This window comes from Eptatretus burgeri, chromosome 4, assembly GCF_056783735.1.
Source record: "Eptatretus burgeri isolate ZD-2024b chromosome 4, Ebu_testis_v1, whole genome shotgun sequence".
In the NCBI taxonomy this organism is placed as follows: domain Eukaryota; kingdom Metazoa; phylum Chordata; class Myxini; order Myxiniformes; family Myxinidae; genus Eptatretus; species Eptatretus burgeri.
In genome coordinates, this window is record NC_140964.1 from 88,152,787 (window position 1) to 88,174,119 (window position 21,333).

Below are 21,333 nucleotides of genomic sequence, written 5' to 3' on the forward strand. Positions count from 1 at the left end.
CGGAGAGAGGTTGCCAGCCAGGATCGAACGGTCCGAGGTGATCAGGCTTTGGGACAGTCTGAGCAGCGCTGAGGGGCGGACGGGCTCTTGAAGAGAGCATCAACTCTGAAAGAGCAAAAGACCCATTTGTTCCTCTGAGGCGTTGCCGGCTGGGCCCGAATCACAAGGCCTGGGCCGGACCGCGGTCACGATAGCCGCTGTGGGGACGAGACGTCGCGGGTCGCCCCAGCGAGGCACCTCAAAGGTGAAGGTAACCAGCGTGGCCTCGCGGAGCTCCTTCGGTCTCCCAAGCTCCGTGAAATAAAGACCCAAGAGGTCCAGTCTACCCCTTGTCTTTGATGGGGTTTTTCTTTGCTTTTCTTTGTATGAACGTTGTGGCGCCATGTCCGTAAGTAGAACTGTATAAGTGTACATCATTAATAGAACGGTGGTAGTTGTTTTCTTGCTCGCGTCTTGTCCCTACTCCCATTCATTACGTGCTTGTACAGTGTATTGCTTTTATTTTCCTCACTTGATTACGTGCATGCCTGCATATGTGCTTATTCAATAAATGCGCTTGTTTAAATGTTAACCCGTTCGTAGCATCCTCTTTCCCTAATTGAACTGCCATATTGAGTTTGGAATAGTAGCTGGCTTTTTAATAGCCTATAAAGTGATCGGGTCCAACGGGGCTGCGCGATAATACCCCGCTCGGTTATCCCAAAAGGAAGCGAGCTGCTTAAGCGGCTCGTTCCCAAGCGGCCCCATTGAGGTACAGTCTCTTGGTCGTCTGCCCGCGCGAATAATTAGGTATATCGACAATTCGGCGATTGACCCTGTCGCACGTGGGTAGAATATTGACTAGGCTGTGGTGCGCTTAAAAACACACCCGTGGCTGGTTTCCGGCGTTGATCCAGAAAGCCGTGACTGGATTGTCCGTTCGGTGGGCGAAGCGGCCGCGATTGGTAAAACGCGGTCGTTCGCACGCCGGCAGGCGGGAATCTACAACAATATATATATATATATATATATATATATATATATATATATATATATATATATATATATATATATTCATAAAGGTGATGTGTTATGTAATGTTCAAGTACATATTTCAATTTTAATAAAGATTTAAAGGTGTGCAAAGAAATTAATTCCTGGTTTTACCCCTGTTTTCTCCAGCAACTATTACATCACATTATTGAACAAATTCCATTAGTTCTTCGTACCTGTTGTTTGTGCCCCTTATGATGTCCTTCAAAACAGTAAGTTTTCTGTTTGGAATGATTTGCAATCTTGTCTGACTGCCAGGCAGGCAGACAGATTAAGAATATTATCTCACTCCTCTCCACACATGTGCGATTCGGACGACTTCAGAGCCATTTTTTCAGTAAAAGGCAAAATTGTCTTTTTATTCATGTTCCAATTCATGTTCAAAATATAACATTCGATTTAAATAAACTGTTCCTCGATCATAAACTGACGTGAACAAATTGCTTAACGCCGCTTTTCGCTTTGTGTGTGGGGGGTAACAAGTTCGACACTCAGTAGATCACATTCCCCCGCCAGGCTGAACAGTTACGTTTTGTATCCCACTGATGGGTCGGATCTGAATCTGGACCTCAACCGAAATCTAATCGGCTTGTTCTCGTCACCAAAGCAACTCTTCCACCCCATTTTGTCATAACTCATCCACAACGTTTTGATATATCATGTTATACATATTGTTTTTGGCCCCATCTCTCAATGGTGAAGAATCACTTGAGAGATTTATAAAAGCGATCGTATCCGGATCCAGACTCGAATCTTTTTTTTTTTTTTTTTTTTTTTTTTTTTTTTTTATACCTTGGTCGAGGCTCGTATGAGAGCTAACACACAACTCACAGCAAGGAGGCATGAGACAATAGGGGCGGGAGTGGAAGGGACAAAACATTGGGGAACAGACACAGGTGAACTGTGGAAGGGAGAGGGATGGGGATGGGACGGGGAACATGGCGAGGGGAAGATGGACATTAAAGGGACTTTCAGGAAGGAAAGCAGGAGAATTGAAGGAAGTGGGCTTGGGTGGATTATCGGGGGTAGAAAAGATCGAGGATTTGGATGGGGGAAGATAAGAGGTGGTGGTGAACAGCTGTTTTGAAAGCCTGAAGGGAAGAATGGGAAAGAATAGAGTGAGGAAGTTTATTCCAAAGGCGGGAAAAAAGAGGAATGAAAGAGTGAAGATGAGCAGTGATTCGTGATTTTGGTAGTTTTACCAGAAGGGGGTTGTTGGCGGACCTTGAGCGCCCTGTGGAAATGTGGTTGGGACAAATCGCAGAGAGAGCAGGGGGGCAAGGCTGGAGAGGAGTCGGTAGAAGACAGAAAGACCACCGACCAACCTGCGGTGATTGAGTGAGAGGCCCAAAGACTCAGCTTCATTGCGGGAGATGCCAATGATCTTAAAAGCCCTGGTTTCGACAGCGTGAAGTCGAGAAAGGTGGGAGGCAGGAGCACCAGCCCAGAGGGGAGAGCAGTACTCCATCAGGCTACGGACAAAAGCTTTGTAAGTGGTCAGGAGCTCAAGAGGGCCGAGGAAGGACTTTGCACGACGGAGGATTCCCAGTCGGCGACTGGCTTTTGAGGAAAGGTTGGAAATGTGACTTTCCCAGGAAAGGTCATGGCAGATAGTGAGACCCAGAAGCTTGAAAGAAAAGACTTCTTCCAGAGGATTGTTGAGAAAGTGGATGGGGGGGTTTTGTAAACGGTCCTTTCGAAGAGACATAGTGAGAGTGTGAGATTTGTCTGGATTGAAAGACATGTTCCACGTGTTGGACCAGTTTGTGATTTTATCCAGATCTGCAGTGAGCGAAGAAGCTGCTGCTTGCCGGTCTGAGGGATGACAGATGGTACGGCAGAGGGTTGAGTCATCGGCAAAGAGAAATAGAGGATTTTCCAGAGAGTCCGAGAGATCATTGATGAAAACCAGAAAAAGAACAGGGCCCAGAACGCTACCTTGAGGAACTCCAGCCTGCACAGGAAGAGGGGATGAAAGAACTGAATCTTGAAGATGATGAAAGAATCTTCACTAAAATTGAATGAAGTAGTCCTTGTCACACACCCAATCTGTCCATGAAATGTAAAATAGCATTGATGTTTCATAATGTTCTTGTCCTATGTGTGATGCATGTAAAAAAAACCCAAAAACTTTGCAATGAGCCTAATGCACTGTAATTACTGTATGTGTAAAATAAATACATAAATAAATAAGTGTATAATCCATCACACAGGCTGCAGGGAGACGTAGCAACACTGTGATCCTTGTGAAAAACCTCCCATCTGGCACTGCGGTGTACGATCTTCACACCTTGTTTGGGCGCTTTGGTGACATTGGGCGCCTCGTCCTCCCTCCAGCGGGTGTCTCTGCACTTGTGGAGTTTCTTGAACCTTTGAAGGCCAAAGCAGCATTTTCCTGTCTGGCTTACAGCAAGGTTGTAATGCATTGCAAGTTTTTTTTTTTTTTTCATCTTCATTTGTAGACTCTCCATCCCGACATCTCAACATCTCGCTGTCTCTATCTCTATCTCCCTTTACCCCTCTAGTTTCAGCATCTACCCTTGTTCCTTGAATGGGCCCCAATTGACGTGTTTCAGATTCCAGCCACACAGCCTGTGAAATCCACAGACACACTTGAGGAATCAAAAATCGAACAGAAAGGGATGATTGGTGGAGTAGCAGAAGCAGAAGGAGGTATGAGGTCACTGAATGAAAGTGAAACATTTTTCATCAAGTACTTTTATAGATCTTATATGGCCAAAAAGGGTGTGGCTGCCATTTGAACAACAAACAACTTGATTTTTTATTCTCAAATTTCTCATGAGTTCAAACATGCTGCATATTGCCATATTTTTCAGTTTGCATATTACCACATTTTGTATGACTGTGTCCTATCCTAGTTCCTATCCTAGTTCTTTAGTAAATTTTTATTCGCCCCCCAACTGGCTGGGGGAATATATCTTGGGTCCTCTGTCTGTTTGTCTCCATCATCCATCCATCCGTCTGTGCGTTCATCTGGAGATTCGACTTGAAAATGAGTGGACAGGTTGCTTTCATATTCCACAAATGTATGTAATAATAACTGGGCATGAGGCACGTGAAATTATTTTGGGATTTGAACCAATTAGGTATTTTAGCAATTTCAAAAAAGGTAATTAAATGTTATTGTGGGAGAATAGCACAGAATTGGATGTGCTTTTGGGAACCATTATTCATTTATATACACTTTACCATATCCACTGCCATCACAAAACTTTAAGTTATACCCTCTTTCCTCTTACTATTTTAACCTGCAAAAGTGAGCAGTTTGAAGACATATTGGTGTTCATTAAAAAGCAGCACATAAGTGTGAAATATATGTATGTATATATGTATATATATATATATATATATATATATATATATATATATATATATATATATATATATATATATATATATATATATATATATATATATATATATTTTCCTTTCTTGTCACTCAAATAACTTGAATATAACATTGTTGCTGTAAATGTATTATTTGCATAGGTCTTGTGAAATCTAACCCAACTATCTCATGAGAACTAAACCCTCGGTGAGCTATGTATGATGTCTCATTTTATACTCGTTTTGCAGCACCACACAGGTGCAATCATTTGTTTTGGTGCAATAAAAAAATCACCAAAATATATGAGCATTTCCACAATGAAACTGTCAATTTGCTGTTGCATTTTCAAACTTCCACATTCCTTTCCCTTTCTTACCATCAAAATGAAACAAAAATGAATATTAAAGCCAAAATAATACTTCTTTTCATACTGACAGCAAAATCCACATAGTTCTTACCTGTGTTACAACCACCAAACATTTTGTGCTTCAATTGAGAAAGTTTCGGACAATCTGTGGTAACTGCTGTATTACATTCACCCAAGCACGTCTTCACTAATTTACTCTACTAGGGTTCAAATTTAATGTTCAATTTAAATGCTGTGACCATTTGTTTGATTCTTGCTGTTATTTTTTTTGCTTAACTGGAACAAGTGCATTTTATAATATAATGTGAAACCAAGTTGAGCATTGCCTCAGCAATAACTGAAGCAGCATTTGTCAAAGGGCAACATGGTAAGTCCAATAAGAATGCAATTTGATTATTGTTGAGGGCTAATGCACAGATTTAGTGCTTCCTATTTTATGACAGGAGATGCTGATGATGGTCCTCCAACAAGAGCGAGCAATGACTCTGAAGATGAGGTTGATACAGAAGATGAGGACCGAACTGGATGTACCCTCTTTGTGAAAAATCTTAACTTCAAAACAACAGATGAGACACTTAATAAGGTATGAGCTACCCTCCTGTATAATTTGTATTGATTTTTGATCGAAACTGAGTTAAACTAAAATGGCCTTGGGGTTTTTTTTCCTCCCTTCTTCCAACCTCCTGACCATTGACCTTTTTCAATTTAGCATATGCTGTGCTATGCTACGATGCTGTGTTCTATAAAATGCTCTGCTCACTGTGCAAAATCAGTCTCATTCTCCAATTAAGATTAAAATACCCAATGCCTTTCAGAAATACCTAATCTTGTACAACACTGCTCATGCTTTATTTTTGCAGAAATTTTCCATCTGCGGTCTCTTAAAAAGCTGCACTGTGTCGAAGAAAAAGCACAAGTCAGGTGTGTTTATTGATTGACGTTTGCACTTTCATCACCACTGGATTATTGATCCGATAATTGTTTATATCTTTCCTCTTGCTATTTTTCATTGTGCTACGCACATCAGAAATAATTAAGCAATTTGGGACGAGTCGAGAAAGAAACTCGCAGATTCTCATTCCAAACCAACGTTGGACACTTTTTAACAATACAACCTGCATTTTGCAAACATTGAGCTTGCATCGCAAACTGTTTTCCCAAATGCTTGCTTACCTCCATGTAAACTTGTCAACTCTTGGAGAGTTCATTTAATTTGTATCGGTGTTGTCCATACAATGAAGCAGCGAGCAATTGGAAAAATAGTTTGAACTGTGAGTGTGTGTGTGCGTGCGCGCGCCGTTGATTGTTATCTCTATAATTCGGGTTTCAGAAGGTGGAACTGAGTCCTCCCAGAACTCATAGTATCCATCTTCGTTTCGGTGACGGATCGTGATTCATGAGCTATGTTGTGAAGTTGAATTGTTCTCAGAGTTTTGTGCCGAGGGCTCTTTTCAGGATGGTCACTGAGTCCCGGACAGCTTCCAACTGCAGTTCTCTTGTGGTGATGTTCCCAGGGATGGTTTTTTAAAATATATTTGTGAGGTTCTTATTTATCATTACCATTGCTACAATTATCACTGGTACAATTTTGGCGTTCTTCAGCCTCCAAGTTCTCTTTAGGTCCTTCGGTGGTGGAGGTAATAAGTGTCGGGTGTCCATATTTATTAAGGAGTTGTGAACTGCTGCAAGATGCAATGTGCTATGTCATGTAATGCCAGTGCTGAAAATGATTCTGTAACTTGTTATAAATGTTGCACCATATAATGGTTGAAAAACAAACGTGTTGAAAAACTATTTACATTCCCAAATTATCGGAAAGGTCATTCCACAGTTCCACAAGTAGTTCAAATAATGAGCATAAAACAGCTCATAAATGTTCATGACTGAAAGTACCAAAGGCTGACTGACATGTGTTGTGATCATGTCAGGCCAGGTCAGGTAAGGAATGTGAGCATATGCTCCTGTGCATCGTTGCGTGCGTCGTTGCGTCTACTTTCCGTGCGTAACGAACTTTCCGTGCGTAACATAATGAACATAACGAACTTTCCGTGCGTAACATAACGAACAGTGCGTCGTTGCGTCTACTTTCCACTGTTACTCCAGGGGCTGCCATCTGGCCATCCCCCAGGCAGATGCCTGGCCCATCCCCATCTCCTTGAGATGCCGATTAACCTCCCGCAACCACGAGGCATGTGGTCGGCCCATTGGCCTCCTCCTATCATGAGGCTCCCTCACTGAGAGAATCTGGTGAGCAGGATCAGCGTTAGGGAAATGAGCCACATGTCGATACAGTCGCAGCTGGCGCTCATGAACTATGCAGATAACAAATCTCATTTGAGTCTCTTTCAGCAGCCACTCGTTGAACACAAAGACCGACCAGAGATAGCCAAGGATTCTCCGAAGATACCTGGTACCAAAGGAATTAAGTCTCCGTCTCAGATCCCTCGTCAGAGTCCAAGTCTCGCATCTGTACAGCAAGACTGGGAGCACGAAGGACATGAAGACAATGACTCGTCGTCCTGCACAGGTACTGACAGTACCACACCCCATGATCCAGTGAATCCATGACTCCCCCAGGCCTGACACAGACGTCTATCTACCTCTGGCTCATAGCCAGCAGACATGAATATCACTGCCAAGGTAAGTGAATCTCTCTGTGACCTCAACATCTTTACCACAAATGGGTACAGACAAGATAGCAGCATCCAAGATGTCATTGAAAGGCTGGATCTTAGTTTTGACCCAGGAAACCCGTAATCCCAGCCGCTCCGACTCCTCATTTAGCGCCTCGAGGACGCAAAAGGATATCCAGAGTCTCCGCAAAGATGATTGCATCATCTGCAAAATCAAGGTCAGAGATCTTGACATTCCCAAACGATGCACTGCAGCTTGATCTCTCCGACATCTTCCCCAGAATCCAGTTCATACAAGTGCTGAAAAGTGTGAGGGGCAGTACACACCCCTGACGAACTCCAGTAACAACTGGAAATAAGTTGGAGATGGTATCACCACATCCCACAGCACTCTCAGTTCCAGAGTATAGTTCAGACATCAGATTGATCAGTTTTGGTGGCACCCCACGAAGACCAAGAATCCTCCAGAGGGCATCCGATTTACTGAATCAAATGCTTTCCAGAGGTCAACCTAGGCTGCAAGCAGCCCCTGCTGAAACTCTCATCTGCGTTCGGTGAGGACCCGAAGGGCAAGGATACAGTCAATCGTTGATCTCTTTCGTGTAAAGCCTGACTGCTCTGGGTGCTGGTGCTCAAGCAGATGGTGGCAAACCCTATCAAGAATTATCCGAGCAAACACCTTGCCCAACATTGAGAGCAGCGTCACCCCTCGGTCGTTGTTGCAGTCTTGGCGATCATCCTTCCCTTTCCAGAGAGAGACAACAAGGCCCCTCTTCCAGTCAGTTGGGATGATGCCTGTGTTCCAGGCAGGGCACAGAATTGCATGCAATGACATGAGTCAAGCATTTCCACCAACCTTGAGAAGATCGGCATGGATGCTGCAGATCCCAGGAGCTTGCCCCCGTTTCAATTGGTTCAACGTAGCCTGTGCTTCCACAAACAAAGGTGAATCACCGTTGATTGGAGTATCAGCAATAGGGATAGTAACACCTCTGACATCCAACTCAACAGTTGGTGGATCAACCTGGGACAGTCACTCAAAGTAACTGGCCCAGCGGGTCTTCACTTCACACTCCTCCGTGAAGAGCTCACCACCCCCTGCTTAAAATGCAGTGCACCGAGGGAGAGGCTTGGAGGAATGCAATGTGCAAATTCCCCTGAAAGTAGGATGAGAATCACTTGACCACAGGTGATGCTCAACCCCCCCCCCCCTCACAGATTCCTTGCACAGAGGCCTTCTTGTCCACCCTCAGCAGATGTACAGTTTTACGCCTCAATTCCCTGAACAGCTCAACTCTGCCATTTAACCTGGCCCTGCAACTCTGGTCAATGATATCCAGTGGCCCTTAAGAGACAAAATTCTATTTCGCCCTTCAGTGAGGTCGAAGACATCCACCAGCAAAATCAAGGATGGTGATCTTGAAGGCACTCCACAACTCTTCATGATTCCCCAAAGCATCCAGACCCCCCAAATCCCCACTCAGCCTGTTGGCAATCTCCTCAGCTACCGTCTCATCCTTGAGCTTGCCAACATCCAGTCTCGGCTGGGATGGTACCATTCTCCCAAATTTAAGCTGAAACTTCAGAGTTGCTAGTACAAGCCTATGGTCAGCATTGTGGAACTGAGCACTGGGTCATTCCGTGCCAACTCACCTACATTTCAAAAACCTCCCCAGGTCACCTCCTCAGATTTTGCTGGAAAAAATATTAAATGTAGATATATATGGCTCTACCCACCATGCAAAAGATTAGCTTTCAATTCCTCATAGTTTAAAAAATATCTATCTCGAGAGACCATTGAAATTTGGCCCTAAAAATGCCAAATGTGAAAACGCATTTTTTTTCAACTTCAGGGGCTTATAATTTTATAATGGACTCCTCTAGAAAGTTAATATTGCAAATATTTACTAATTGGCATCCAAAATTTCAATTATGGCATCAGATAGCCTCTGGGATGCAAATTTCTCACTCTATCGGAAGCTAAAAATTGCTTTTGGGCCAAAGTGAGCTAAAATAAGGTGAAACTATAGTGGCCCTCCTGAAAATATGGAACAACTTAGAATTTTTTCCTCATAACACAGTGATTATAGGGTCATTATCTATCCATAGATATATTTTTGCTGGGATAATACAGTTAGGTGATGAATTATAAAAGTTTTACCATAAGCCCTTGCCTCCGAGGGCTCTAAAATGGACCAATTTTGTCCCCTGGTTTGACCATGTGGCTTGGGGTTTAGGATCTTAATTTTTTTTCTAAAGATTGCCTCATATAAGATGTGTCTACTGACCGAATAATTTTATCTAACGCCCATGGCTTCATATTGAAATAAATTTTTATTTACATGCACGTTTTTTATAATTATTCACTTTTTTCATATTCATGAGCTTATAAATCTGAAACTGAACACTCAAGCAAAGTGATACTGCAGATATTTAGAAACTGGCATATGAAATTTAAGGATCTGTTATGACAGATCCTGATAAATGCATATGTTTCTATCTGTAGGAAGTTGAAAATGCCACTTTGACCAAAAATGGTGAATATGCAGGGGGCATTAACTGAGGTTATGTAACAACTTAGATTATTCTTCTCATAAATTAATAATTATAAGTACATTTTTTTATTCAAAAATAAATTCTTGTAATGATAATCCAAACATGTCCTATAGTTCTCTATTTGAAGTCATTAGTTTTGACATGCACCACGAGATGGAGTAATGGTCTGTCACAACACGAGGGGCAGCACAGTCAACCTGTCTGTCTCTTTGTCTGTTTGGAGAACAAAGGAGAGGAGGAAACAAAGGAAATGGATGCAGAAAAACCTGGGCAAAGTGGCACAAGTTTGACAAGTAGATGCACTGTTGGAACGAAATAAGACCAGGAGTGTCACAATACCTATTATACAAGGAAGGTTTGGCTAAAACAAGTTGCTGCTTTGGAGAAGTCACAATAATTGATTTCATGGAGATCAGGAATTACTTAAAAATTACTAATATTCATTGTCTCTGTATATCTGTAAATAAAAAAGCTGTGACTCAACTAATCAAATTTGTTCTAATTTATAATTTGCAATCACTTATGAAAGTAATCATTAGCATGTGTTTATGAATAAATAACATCCTTATCACTAATGTCTAATTAGAAGCATAATTTAGCCTCATGTGCACCCCTGCAAGTTCACCTTGTTTTGTACCAAGTGGGCCAGATTGCCATATTTGGCTTCCTAAAACTAGGAATATGTGCTTTCTGGAGACATTCTGATGCCACAATCTGAAATTTTGTATACCAGTTTATAAAATTCTGCAGTAACTCTTTCCTGGATAGTTCCATTTAAGATATATAAACTTCTGAATATGAAAAAAGTGAATAATTATAAAAAAACGTGCATGAAAATAAAAATGTATTTTACTATGAAGCCATGGGCGTAAGATAAAATTATTCGGTTCGTAGACACATCTTATATGAGGCAATCTTAGAAAAAAATGAAGATTCCAAACCCCTCGCCACATGGTCAAACCAAGGGACAAAATTGGTCCATTTTAGAGCCCTCGGAGGCAAGGGCTTATGTTAAAACTTTTATAATTCATCACCTAACTGTATTATCCCAGCAAAAATGTATCTATGGATAGATAATGACCCTATAATCGCTGTGTTATGAGGAAAAATTCTAAGTTGTTCCATATTTTCAGGAGGGCTCCAATAGTTGCACCTTATTTGAGCTCATTTTGGCCAAAAAGCCATTTTTAGCTTCCTATAGAGTGAGAAATATGCATCCCAGAAGCTATCTGATGCCATAATTGAAAATTTTGGATGCCAATTAGTAAATATTTGCAATATTAGCATTCTAGAGGAGTCCATTATAAAATTATAAGCCACTGAAGTTGGAAAAAAATGTGTTTTTCACATTTGGCATTTTTAGGGCCAAATTTCAAAGGTCTCTAGAGATAGATATTTTTTAAACTATGAGGAATTGAAAGCTAATCTTTTGCATGGTGGGTAGAGCCATACAGATCTACATTTAAGAATTTTTCCAGCAAAATCTGAGGAGGTGACCTGGGGACCCTTAGGTGAGTTGGCGCGGAATGACCCCACTACAGTTGACCCTGCAGTTCTCTATCATCCTCCAGCGACCATCAAAGAGCACGTGGTCAATCTCATTTGCCACACCACCAGCGTTGAAATACCAAGTCCACCGATGAGCCTGTGGGTGCTGAAACCATGAACCAGCCACCTGAAGTTCATGACTTCTTGCAAAGTCAAGGAACTTAATGCTATTCTGGTTCACATTTCCAGACCCATGGGGACCAACATGTCTCAACATGTTCCAGTCGATTCATTGAAATCCCCCAAGACTAGAGTATCTCGCCTGGAGCACTGATCAACCACAGACTCGAGCTTGGCATAGAATGCATCCTTCACGGTGAGATCACTCACCTCAGTCGGAGCATACACAGAGAACAGGGAAACGACACGCAAGGAGTGATAAATCCTTGGTCTCATAATACGCTCATTGGCCGGTGTTACCTCAATTATCATTGGAGTCAGTGTTGGACAGAGCTGTCCCAATTCCTTGGCATGGTAACTATCAGAGCAACTAGATCAATAATAGGTCGAACCACCCACCATGATCTCGCCATGATCCGGTCTCTGAAAGTCAGAGTGCTGCAATACTGATCACTGGAAGGAAAGTACAAGCATGGACAGGTTGAAATATCAACAAGGAATTTATTACAAAGAAAAATAGAAAAACTGAAGAACTTTTTTATTTCTTTGTGGTGAAAATGGTGAATTCAAATCATTCAAAATATTCTCAAGCAAATGAAGAATTAAACAGGCATTGATAGAAAACACAGACAATGAGCAGATGCTTATCACTCTGCCATACTTAGCGATTAAACACGAGACAAGGGTATCCAGCAGATCATTCAAGGGGGGAAAGAAATCCGGTCTTGGCTTACCAAGGTAGTCGTCGTCGTGCATAAAATAGAATGTCCCAAAATGTGTGAGCGTGCCATAGTCCTCTGCCAATGCTCTGTCTCGCCATGCACCCACCCGCAAACAGGCTCGAACACCAATTGGCGTCACGTCCAGGAACCAGGGACGCCAAGAATCAGGTTCAAGCAGAACCAGCAGGAACGGTTCAACTGTCACTCACCATCAGGAGCCACCAGGAGCCGCAACCAACGGACAGCTGTGAGGAGCAGTAAGAAGCTGTAAGGTGCTGAGGCACTGTGAGGAACTGTAACCAGCTGTCACAAACTGTCACCAGCGGTCAGAGCTGGAAGGCTGTCACCAACTCACCAACCAACTGTTTGTCGCCAGCTCACCAACCGTCTGACTGGAGCTGAAAATATTTGTCACCCAGCTGTCACAAAACTGTCAGGAAAACGGTCCTCCCATCCTTCTTATTGGCGACCAGTCTGGGAGGAGCCTCAAGCAGACTTCAGCCAAATCCACCTTGCCAATTGGCACATCGTTGCACATGACCAACCGTCAACCTTGTGATCATTCCTCCCTCGTTCAGCCCGACATGAACAAGAGCCAGCCAGCATCCACAGAGCTGCCAAACGGGGCATCAAACGTCGATGGAAAAAGGTGGACATCAACGTCTGGAAAAAGGTGGATGTCAACGTCGGTGAAAGAGGTGGGTGTCAAACGTCAATGAAAGATGGGTGGGTGAGGTAAAATGATCCACAGCCCTATTTAACCGTCAGAATATCTGCTCAGGAAAAGCCCGCGGTGTGCTTTATCAAATATCCTGTAAGTCCAAAATGTAAATAAATTGTCCACCTCCAAGCTAATGTGTCCTGATGGAAAGAGGGTAGGCGAGCCTCCGTTGGGCCAACGGCTATCTAGCGTGCATGAATGTATCATAAAGAGAAAAATGCCATCCCATAAATAAGGGAATCTGTTCTGTACCCTTTTCCAACGCATCAAGTTAGAATCCCACCAAACATGGGAATGTGTCTATCCTGGACATGCATTTATGGAAATAACTCTGAGGACCTAAATGTTTGGATGCATTCGTCGGATCTGATTCTGAAATCCATAACAACATGTGTGTATATGTATGTATGTATAGTGTTGGCCTAATGGTAAGGGTGGTGGGCTTGGGATCTGAGGTTCCTGAGTTCAAATCCCACTCAGCTGTTGAATTAATACCAGGTGGGGTTGACTCTGCCTGTCATCCTTCTGAGGTCAGCAAAATGAGTGCCAACTTGTTGGTATCCTGTGTTGGAAAAGTGACCCATCAAGGATTGTGCCCAATAGCCCAGGAGACTGCTTAGGCAGCACCAACGCTCTGCACAGAATATGGTCTCAATGGATAGATGGATATTTATGGATATATATACACTGATGAGCCAAAACATTATGACCACTGACAGGTGAAGTGAATAACATTGATGATCTTGTTACAATGGCACCTGTCAAGGGTTGGGATATATTCGGCAGCAAGTGAACAGTTAGTTCTTCAAGTTGATGTATTGGATGCAGGAGAAATGGGCAGGAGTAAAGACCTGAGCGACTTTGACGAGGGCCAAATTGTTATGGCCAGACGACTGGGTCAGAGAATCTCTGAAACGGTAAGGCTTCTAGGGTGCTCCCGGTCAGCAGTGGTGAGTACCTACCGACAGTGGTCCGAGGAGGGACAAACCACAAACCGGTGACAGGGTGTTGGGCGCCCAAGGCTCATCGATGTGCGAGGGCAACGAAGGCTATCCCATCTGGTCGGAACCAACAGAAGGTCTACTGTGGCACAAGCTACAGAAAATTTTAGTGGCGGTCATGGGAGGAATATGTCACAATCTACAGTGCATCGCACCCTGCTGCGTATGGGGCTGCATTGCCGCAGACCGCATAGCCGCCCATGATGACCCCTGTCCACCGTCGAAAGCACCTACAATGGGCACACAAGCGTCGTAAACTGGACCTTGGAGCAGTGGAAGAAGGTCGCCTGGTCCTATGAGTCCTGCTTTCTTTTAGATCACGTGGATCGCCGTGTACGTGTGCACCCTTTACGTGGGGAAGTGATGGCACTAGGATGCACTGTGGGAAGACGACATGCTGGTGGAGGGAGTGTGATGCTCTGGGCAATGTTCTGCTGGGAAACCCTGGGTCCGGCCATTCATGTGGACGTCAATTTGACACGTGTCACCTTCCTAAACATCGTTGCAGATCAGGTACACCCCTTCATGGCAATGGTATTCCCTGATGGCAGTGGCCTCTTTCAGCAGGATAATGCACCCTGCCACACTGCACACATTGTTCGGGAATGGTTTGAGGAACATGATTAAGTATTCACAGTGTTGCCCTGGCTTCCAAATTCTTCAAATCTCAATCCAATTGAGCATCTGTGGGATGTGCTGGACCGACAAATCTGATCCATAGCAGCTCCACCTAACAACTTACAGGACTTGAAGGATCTGCTGCTAATGTTTTGGTGCCAGATACCACAAGATACCTTCAGGGGTCTCAGTAGATGATAAATGGGGTATATGGGATGCCCATTCAAATGAATGGGGAAAAGGGAAAAACTTTCTGACTCCAGCCCCAAAAGCTCAAAATAAGAGACTGATTTTCTCCCCAACTATCCCCTTCCCTCCCATTCAAGCAAATATAAAATTGAGACTCATTTTCTCCCCACCTATCCCTTTCCCTCCCATACAAGCAAATGTAAAATTGAGACTATGAAAGATTGAGACTTACTGATTGAAGCACTTCTTCCCTTTCATATTTTCATTCCACTCAAAGAGCGAACCAACGAATATTTGTTCATGTTCTACTTGAGGGAATAACTTAATTTTCTTATAACATCCATTTCCATCGAGTATATTCACAAAGAATAACTTGGAACTTGGTTCTTGGTTTAAGTTTCTTTGTTGAGCAGAAATGAAATGATAAACTTCTCTTCATGCTCTTATTTGACTACCTCTTGAGCCACGTATCATTTTGAGATTGTCATAAATTGTTTTTCCATTGTTCAATTAATAACCATCAAAATTTTCAGTCCATTCAAGGATATTATTTTTTTTCTTTACATCCTCCAACTTATTCGTAATTGAAAATATCCGCTTATTTGTTTTATCTACTTTTACCCCGGTTATTTCTTCAATAAGACTTATTTGATATTTCTCACATTCTTTGTTTCCCATTTTAATACCAAGGCTGATTACATCTCCACTTTTTGGTTTGGTTATTGCTTGGTTCTATCATTTATAAATCAGTAAAAAGACGGCGGTAGCCTGTTAAAATTCCCAACCCAATATCTTAACACTTGTACTTATAACCATAAGGGAGACTGTTGATTCCATCCTCTAAAATATATATTTTATCATCAAAAGCTCCTAATGCTTTCTTATTTATCTCTTCTGTATGTAATTGATGTTTATAACTTCTTATTGTATTCATTTTTCCGTACTCTTCCTTCTTTAAGGTGAAACAGTTGGAATAATGTTTAAAGTTTATTGTTTCCTTGATTATATTTTCTTTATTCCCTTGAGCTTCTTATCACACCTTTCAATGTTATTATTATCAATATAATAATAAGCTGAAACTTCAATATATATACTTCAATAATAAGCTGAAATAAGCAATATACCGTATTTTCACGACTATAAGGCGCATATAAACGTCTTAGATTTTTGTCAAAATGTGCGACGCGCCCTATAGTGCAGTGCGCCCTTTGTGTGTATAAAAGAACAGGTATGTGCGGTATGCAGAACATTGCTGTTTTAACAACCCCGAAAATGGCAAAGAGACACGCTTATGAAGCTCAGTTTAAACTGAAGGCGATCAGCTATGCGGAGGAACATGGGAATCGAGCCGCGGCGAGGAATTTCCAGATCAACGAGTCGATGGTTCGAAAGTGGAGGAAGCTGGAAAACGAGCTGCGACAGGTGAAGAAGACGCAGCTGAGTTTCCGTGGAAACAAGGCGAGGTGGCCAGAGTTGGAGGAAAGACTTGAGCAGTGGATCGTTGAGCAAAGAGCAAGTGGGAGGAGCGTTTCGACGGTCACGATCCGACTGAAGGCAGTATCGATAGCGGAGGAAATGAAAATCGAACATTTCCACGGAGGTCCGTCTTGGTGCTTTCGCTTCATGAAACGGTGCCATTTTTCCATCCGGACCAGGACTACGATAGCGCAGCAACGTCCGGCGGATTATCAAGAAATGATGGAAAACTTCCGCTCCTACTGCAGCAAGCACATCTGCGACAAACGGATCCAGCCGAGCCATCGGCGTGAACCGGCCGTTCAAAGTGAGGCTGCGAGCGGCGTGGGAGCGGTGGATGACCGAAGGAGAGCACAGCTTCACAAAGGGTGGAAGGCAGTGCCGGGCGAGTTACGCCACAGTTTGCCACTGGATTGTTGATGCCTGGGCTAACGTGTCTGCTGGCACTGTTGTCCGAGCTTTCGCTAAAGCCGGCATCATTTCGGAGGAGCCGCACGGTGCAGAAAGTGACTCTGACGGCGAGGAAGGTGGACCTGCTAGGTTGGGTTTAGCGCAGTTCGATTCCGAAACAGAGGATGAGGATTTCGATGGATTTGATTAAAGACTATTACCGGTATTTGATTGTTTTAGTATTTTTGTAACTAATACTTTAATAAAGCACAACCAAACTCAATTTTGCTCCCGATCTATTTTTAAATACGCACACTTGTGTGCTTGTGTGAGTGTGTTGTTGTACGGCGGACGTACGTAGTAGAGGATATTCATATAAAACCCGCGCCCTATCGTGAGGAGCGCCTTATGTGTGTGTCAAATACAGGAACGGCACACACAACTTAGACTGCGCCTTTTGGCACGGTGCGCCTTTTGGTCGTGAAAATACGGTACGTAAAAGCATAAGACTGATCTCAATCCCTTAAATTCACTCATGACCTTCCCACCCAATTCATCTTTAAACTTACCAACAACCTTTTTATTCTTTGAAAACAACACATCACCTGACTTATAATTACTTGTATCATATATATCAATATTATCAATCATATCCTCGTATACATCACTTGTCTTAATTTCTAATACAAAACTATCTGTATCCATATATAACAATGACACATTATCCTTATACTTTGATTTTAAATTATTATAGTAATAGTCATATATTAACGACTTTGACAAGTCAAGAATTGATGTTCCTATATAAATAGGTTTATCCATTTCAATACTCTCTTTTTTTCAAATGAATAGCACAAAAGTTCTCTGAAAATACCTCTGCTCGTTCAAAACTTGGTCTTTTAATTAACTTTGAAGCCTGTTTCCAAGATGGAGAAAGTCTTATGTTTTGTCGATTCCTCACATTTTCTATAGTCTTTCCAAATACAGCATTATTCATTAATTTATAACAGTCCTTCTCAAAATCTGTTTTTGTTTCTGTTCTCCTTTTTATATTAAAATCAATATACTTCTTTAACCAATGACTTGGTTTAAATTTCAAAATCCGATGAATTTTCCTCACTCTCAACCCCACAGATAAATATTGTCTCGAGTTCCTTTGATGAAAAACGCAACTTTCTTTATCATTTATTGTAGTAAGTAGTTTTTCTGGAGATTTACCTTTTATATTAAATGACTGTTGTTAATCACTTAACCATTATTTTCTTGGACTTTCCTTATCAGGGGCATAAGGTAGGTCTTTATGTTTGTGAGGAAGTTCTTCTGGATATTTTAAATCAACCTCAAAATAATATCCAACTTCAGCTTCATCCAATTATTTTTGAGAGGAGACAACAATGTCGTGTAAAACTTTTTCATAATGTTTTTCTTTAACCCATTTAAGTTTTCCATAAGGTAAATATTGAGACAGCTCACCCATACAAATTGTTTGCATCATAATACATCAGGCAAGAGTTGTCCTCATTCTTATTTTCATCAGGAAGATATTTGTTATTTGCTTTAGCATATCTCTTGGAACATACTTGAGATATTCCTCCTGTTTTTGCCTTCTCAATCATTAAAAGAATATCTATATCACTGATTAATTCCAAATTCTGTTTTGTCATTTTTAGGTCATCTCTACCGAGATGACCTAATAAAGCCGGACCAAATGTCCGTCCGTACGCCCGTCCGTCCGTCAACAATTTTTCTTTCCGATCTTGATGAAACTTAGTATGTGGGTAGAGGTCGAGGAGTGTTGCACAACGATATAACTTTTGTCCGGGTTTAAGGTCAGGGTCAAGGTCACGAGGTCACGTAAGTTATAGAAATTGCTATTTTCAAAACCTATCTCGTCTGCCATTCTACAAGATATTCGGCAACTGTTTATTGATTATGATAGTAAAAAATATTATCTTGTATCTAAGGCCTTAGTTATTTTATGACTTGGTTTAAGGATCCGCCGACGGTATATTTGCCGAAATGAAATATAAATATAAAACACATTTTTAGCCTTTTTTATATATATATATATATATATATATATATATATATATATATATATATATATATATATATATATATATATATATATATATATATATATATATATATATATATATATATATATATATATATATATTTTCCGCCGAAGGTGAAAAAGTTTCAAAACCCGAAATGTAAACGTCGGCATTTATTTTCAAAATATAATTTCATGCATGCACCAAAATGCGAGTCACCTTTAACCAAGCTGCGCAGTAGAGCTGCGCAGTAGTCTTCGGTCATGGCTTCTGAGCAGTGGCCAGCGTGGTTCAGATTGACTGTGGTTTCTGGGGCGAAAGTGATTGTTTGTTGCTTTTTTGTTTGTTTGTTTATTTCTATACCTTGTCAAGGCTCGTGTGAGAGCTAACACACAACGCACATCATGGGGGACATGAGACAAGAGTGGAGGGATTGGGAAGGACAAAACAGTGGGGAACAGAGACATTAGGAGATCTGTGGAAGGGAGAGGGATGGGGCGGGGAACATGGAGAATACAAGATGGACATTACAGGGACTTTCAGGAAGTAAAGCAGGAAATTTTAAGGAGGTGGGCTTGGGTGGATTATCGAGGATTTGGATGAGGGATGATAAGAGGTGGTGGTGAACAGCTGTTTTGAAGGCCTGGAGGGAAGAATGGGAACGAATAGAGTGAGGGAGTTTATTCCAAAGGTGGGGAAAAAGAGGAATGAAAGATTGAAGGTGAGCAGTGATTCGTGATTTTGGTAGTTTTACCAGAAGGGGGTTGTTGGCGGACCTTGAGCACCCTGCGGAAATGTGGTGGGGACAAATTGCAGAGAGAGCTGGGGGGACAAGGCTGGAGAGGACACGGTAGAACACAGAAAGCCCACCGACCAACCTGCGGTGAATGAGTGAGAGGCCCAAAGACTCAGCCTCATTGCAGGAGATTCCAATGATCCGAAATGCCTTGGTTTCTACAGCGTGAAGCCGAGAAAGGTGAGAGACAGGAGCACCAGCCCAGAGTGGAGAGCAGTACTCCATCAGGCTGCGGACAAAAGCTTTGTATGTGGTCAGGAGCTCAGGTGGACCGAGGAAGGACTTTGCACGACGGAGGATTCCCTGCCGGCAACTGGCTTTGGAGGCGAGGTTTGAAATGTGGCTTTCCCAGGAAAGGTCATGGCAGATATTGAGACCCAGAAGCTTGAAAGAAAGGACTTCTTCCAGAGGATTTTTGAGAAAGTGGATGGGGGGATTTTCTAAACGGTCCTTTCGAAGAGACTTAGTGAGAGTGTGAGATTTATCCGGATTGAAAGACATGTTCCACGTGTTGGACCAGTTTGTGATTTTATCCAGATATAGAGCAAACAGATATAGAGCATTTTCCAGAGAGTCGGAGAGATCATTGATGAAAACCAGAAAAAGAACAGGGCCCAGAACGCTACCTTGAGGAACTCCAGCCTGCACAGGAAGAGGGGATGAAAGAACTCCATTTAGGGCCATACGGTGACTGCGACAGGAGAGGAAGTCTGCGAGCCATGAGTTGTTAAGAAGTATGTCAGTGGTATAAATTTGAGTGACTGTGTTGGTGATTTAATCACGCAACATCTTGACTACGAATATTCTGGCCGAACTATTGCATCAATTCAGTGCAGCAGCAGGGATGATTGGCACGCCACTCTCGATTGTGCCGATTTTGTTTCCATCAAAGTTGTGCACCGCCGTTCGTATTGAAAGATTTCGGTGCCAAGTACGTCAAGGTTTCCCTGCGAGATGCTGATATTCAGCCTTCAACGGACCAGAAATCAGCCTTTGATGTGCTCATGGGGATGGGGAGATGGTACGATCAGATGCCCACTTAAAACTAAGCTGGTTATGGCTCTGATTGACCGTTTTGAGTGTGTTGACTCAGAGTTTACACCTTTTTTTTAATCATATCCAGCACTATGCACTGGTGTGCACGCACACATCTACGACTTGGACAGTAATTTTCTCAGCATTGTTTCCATTTATTTGATGATCCAACAGGTTCCTATAAGAAAACATGCCAGACTATATTGTAAAAACAAGTTATAATCCTTCTTTATTGTTTTTCACATCAGATGATACAGTGAACAATGGCGTCCTGCATTTGAATGATTTTCTATCTTCAATGTTTTCTTAGATCCTCCTGGTCCGGGATTTATATTTATCCCCCCCCACCTACCCTTGTCTTTTCCATGGAACATCCGAAAAAAAATCATAAAAATATAAAATTTCTAAAAATTGAAATTATATTTATATTTATATTTCGACCTACCGACCCTACATTTTAGCTGAAGAACTGCGTAAACCAAATTATAAAATAACTGAGGCCTAACCAGACAGATTTTTGAATTTCAGTCCCGTTTGGCCGCCACGTAACCTGGAAGATGGTCAAAAACACCTCCCGGTACAAAGAAAACTTTTTACTTCCGATCTTGATGAAATTTGGTCTGTGGGTAGAGGTCTATGAGTGATACCCAACGACATATTTTTTCCCGGATTTGAGGTCAGGGTCAAGGTCACGAGGTCACGAAAGTTGTGAAAGTCGCCATT

General features: G+C 42.2%; 1 protein-coding gene across 6 annotated transcripts in view; it reads left to right on the forward strand.

Annotated features, from left to right (window-relative positions):
• RBM19 (RNA binding motif protein 19) overlaps positions 1-21,333 on the forward strand; it is a 208,147-nt gene that overhangs the window by 108,982 nt on the left and 77,832 nt on the right. For 5 of the 6 annotated variants that reach the window (XR_015057631.1, XR_015057633.1, XM_085879249.1 and 2 more), the window contains 4 exons: positions 3,246-3,446; positions 3,558-3,705; positions 5,192-5,331; positions 5,609-5,669. Coding sequence is in view for 3 of the 6 variants with exons in the window: in XM_085879249.1 (XP_085735375.1) it covers positions 3,246-3,446; positions 3,558-3,705; positions 5,192-5,331; positions 5,609-5,669 (550 nt within the window). In the remaining 3 variants the exon portion in view is untranslated. The remainder of the gene's footprint in view (positions 1-3,245; positions 3,447-3,557; positions 3,706-5,191; positions 5,332-5,608; positions 5,670-21,333) is intronic. The other variant, XR_015057632.1, reaches the window with a different exon arrangement.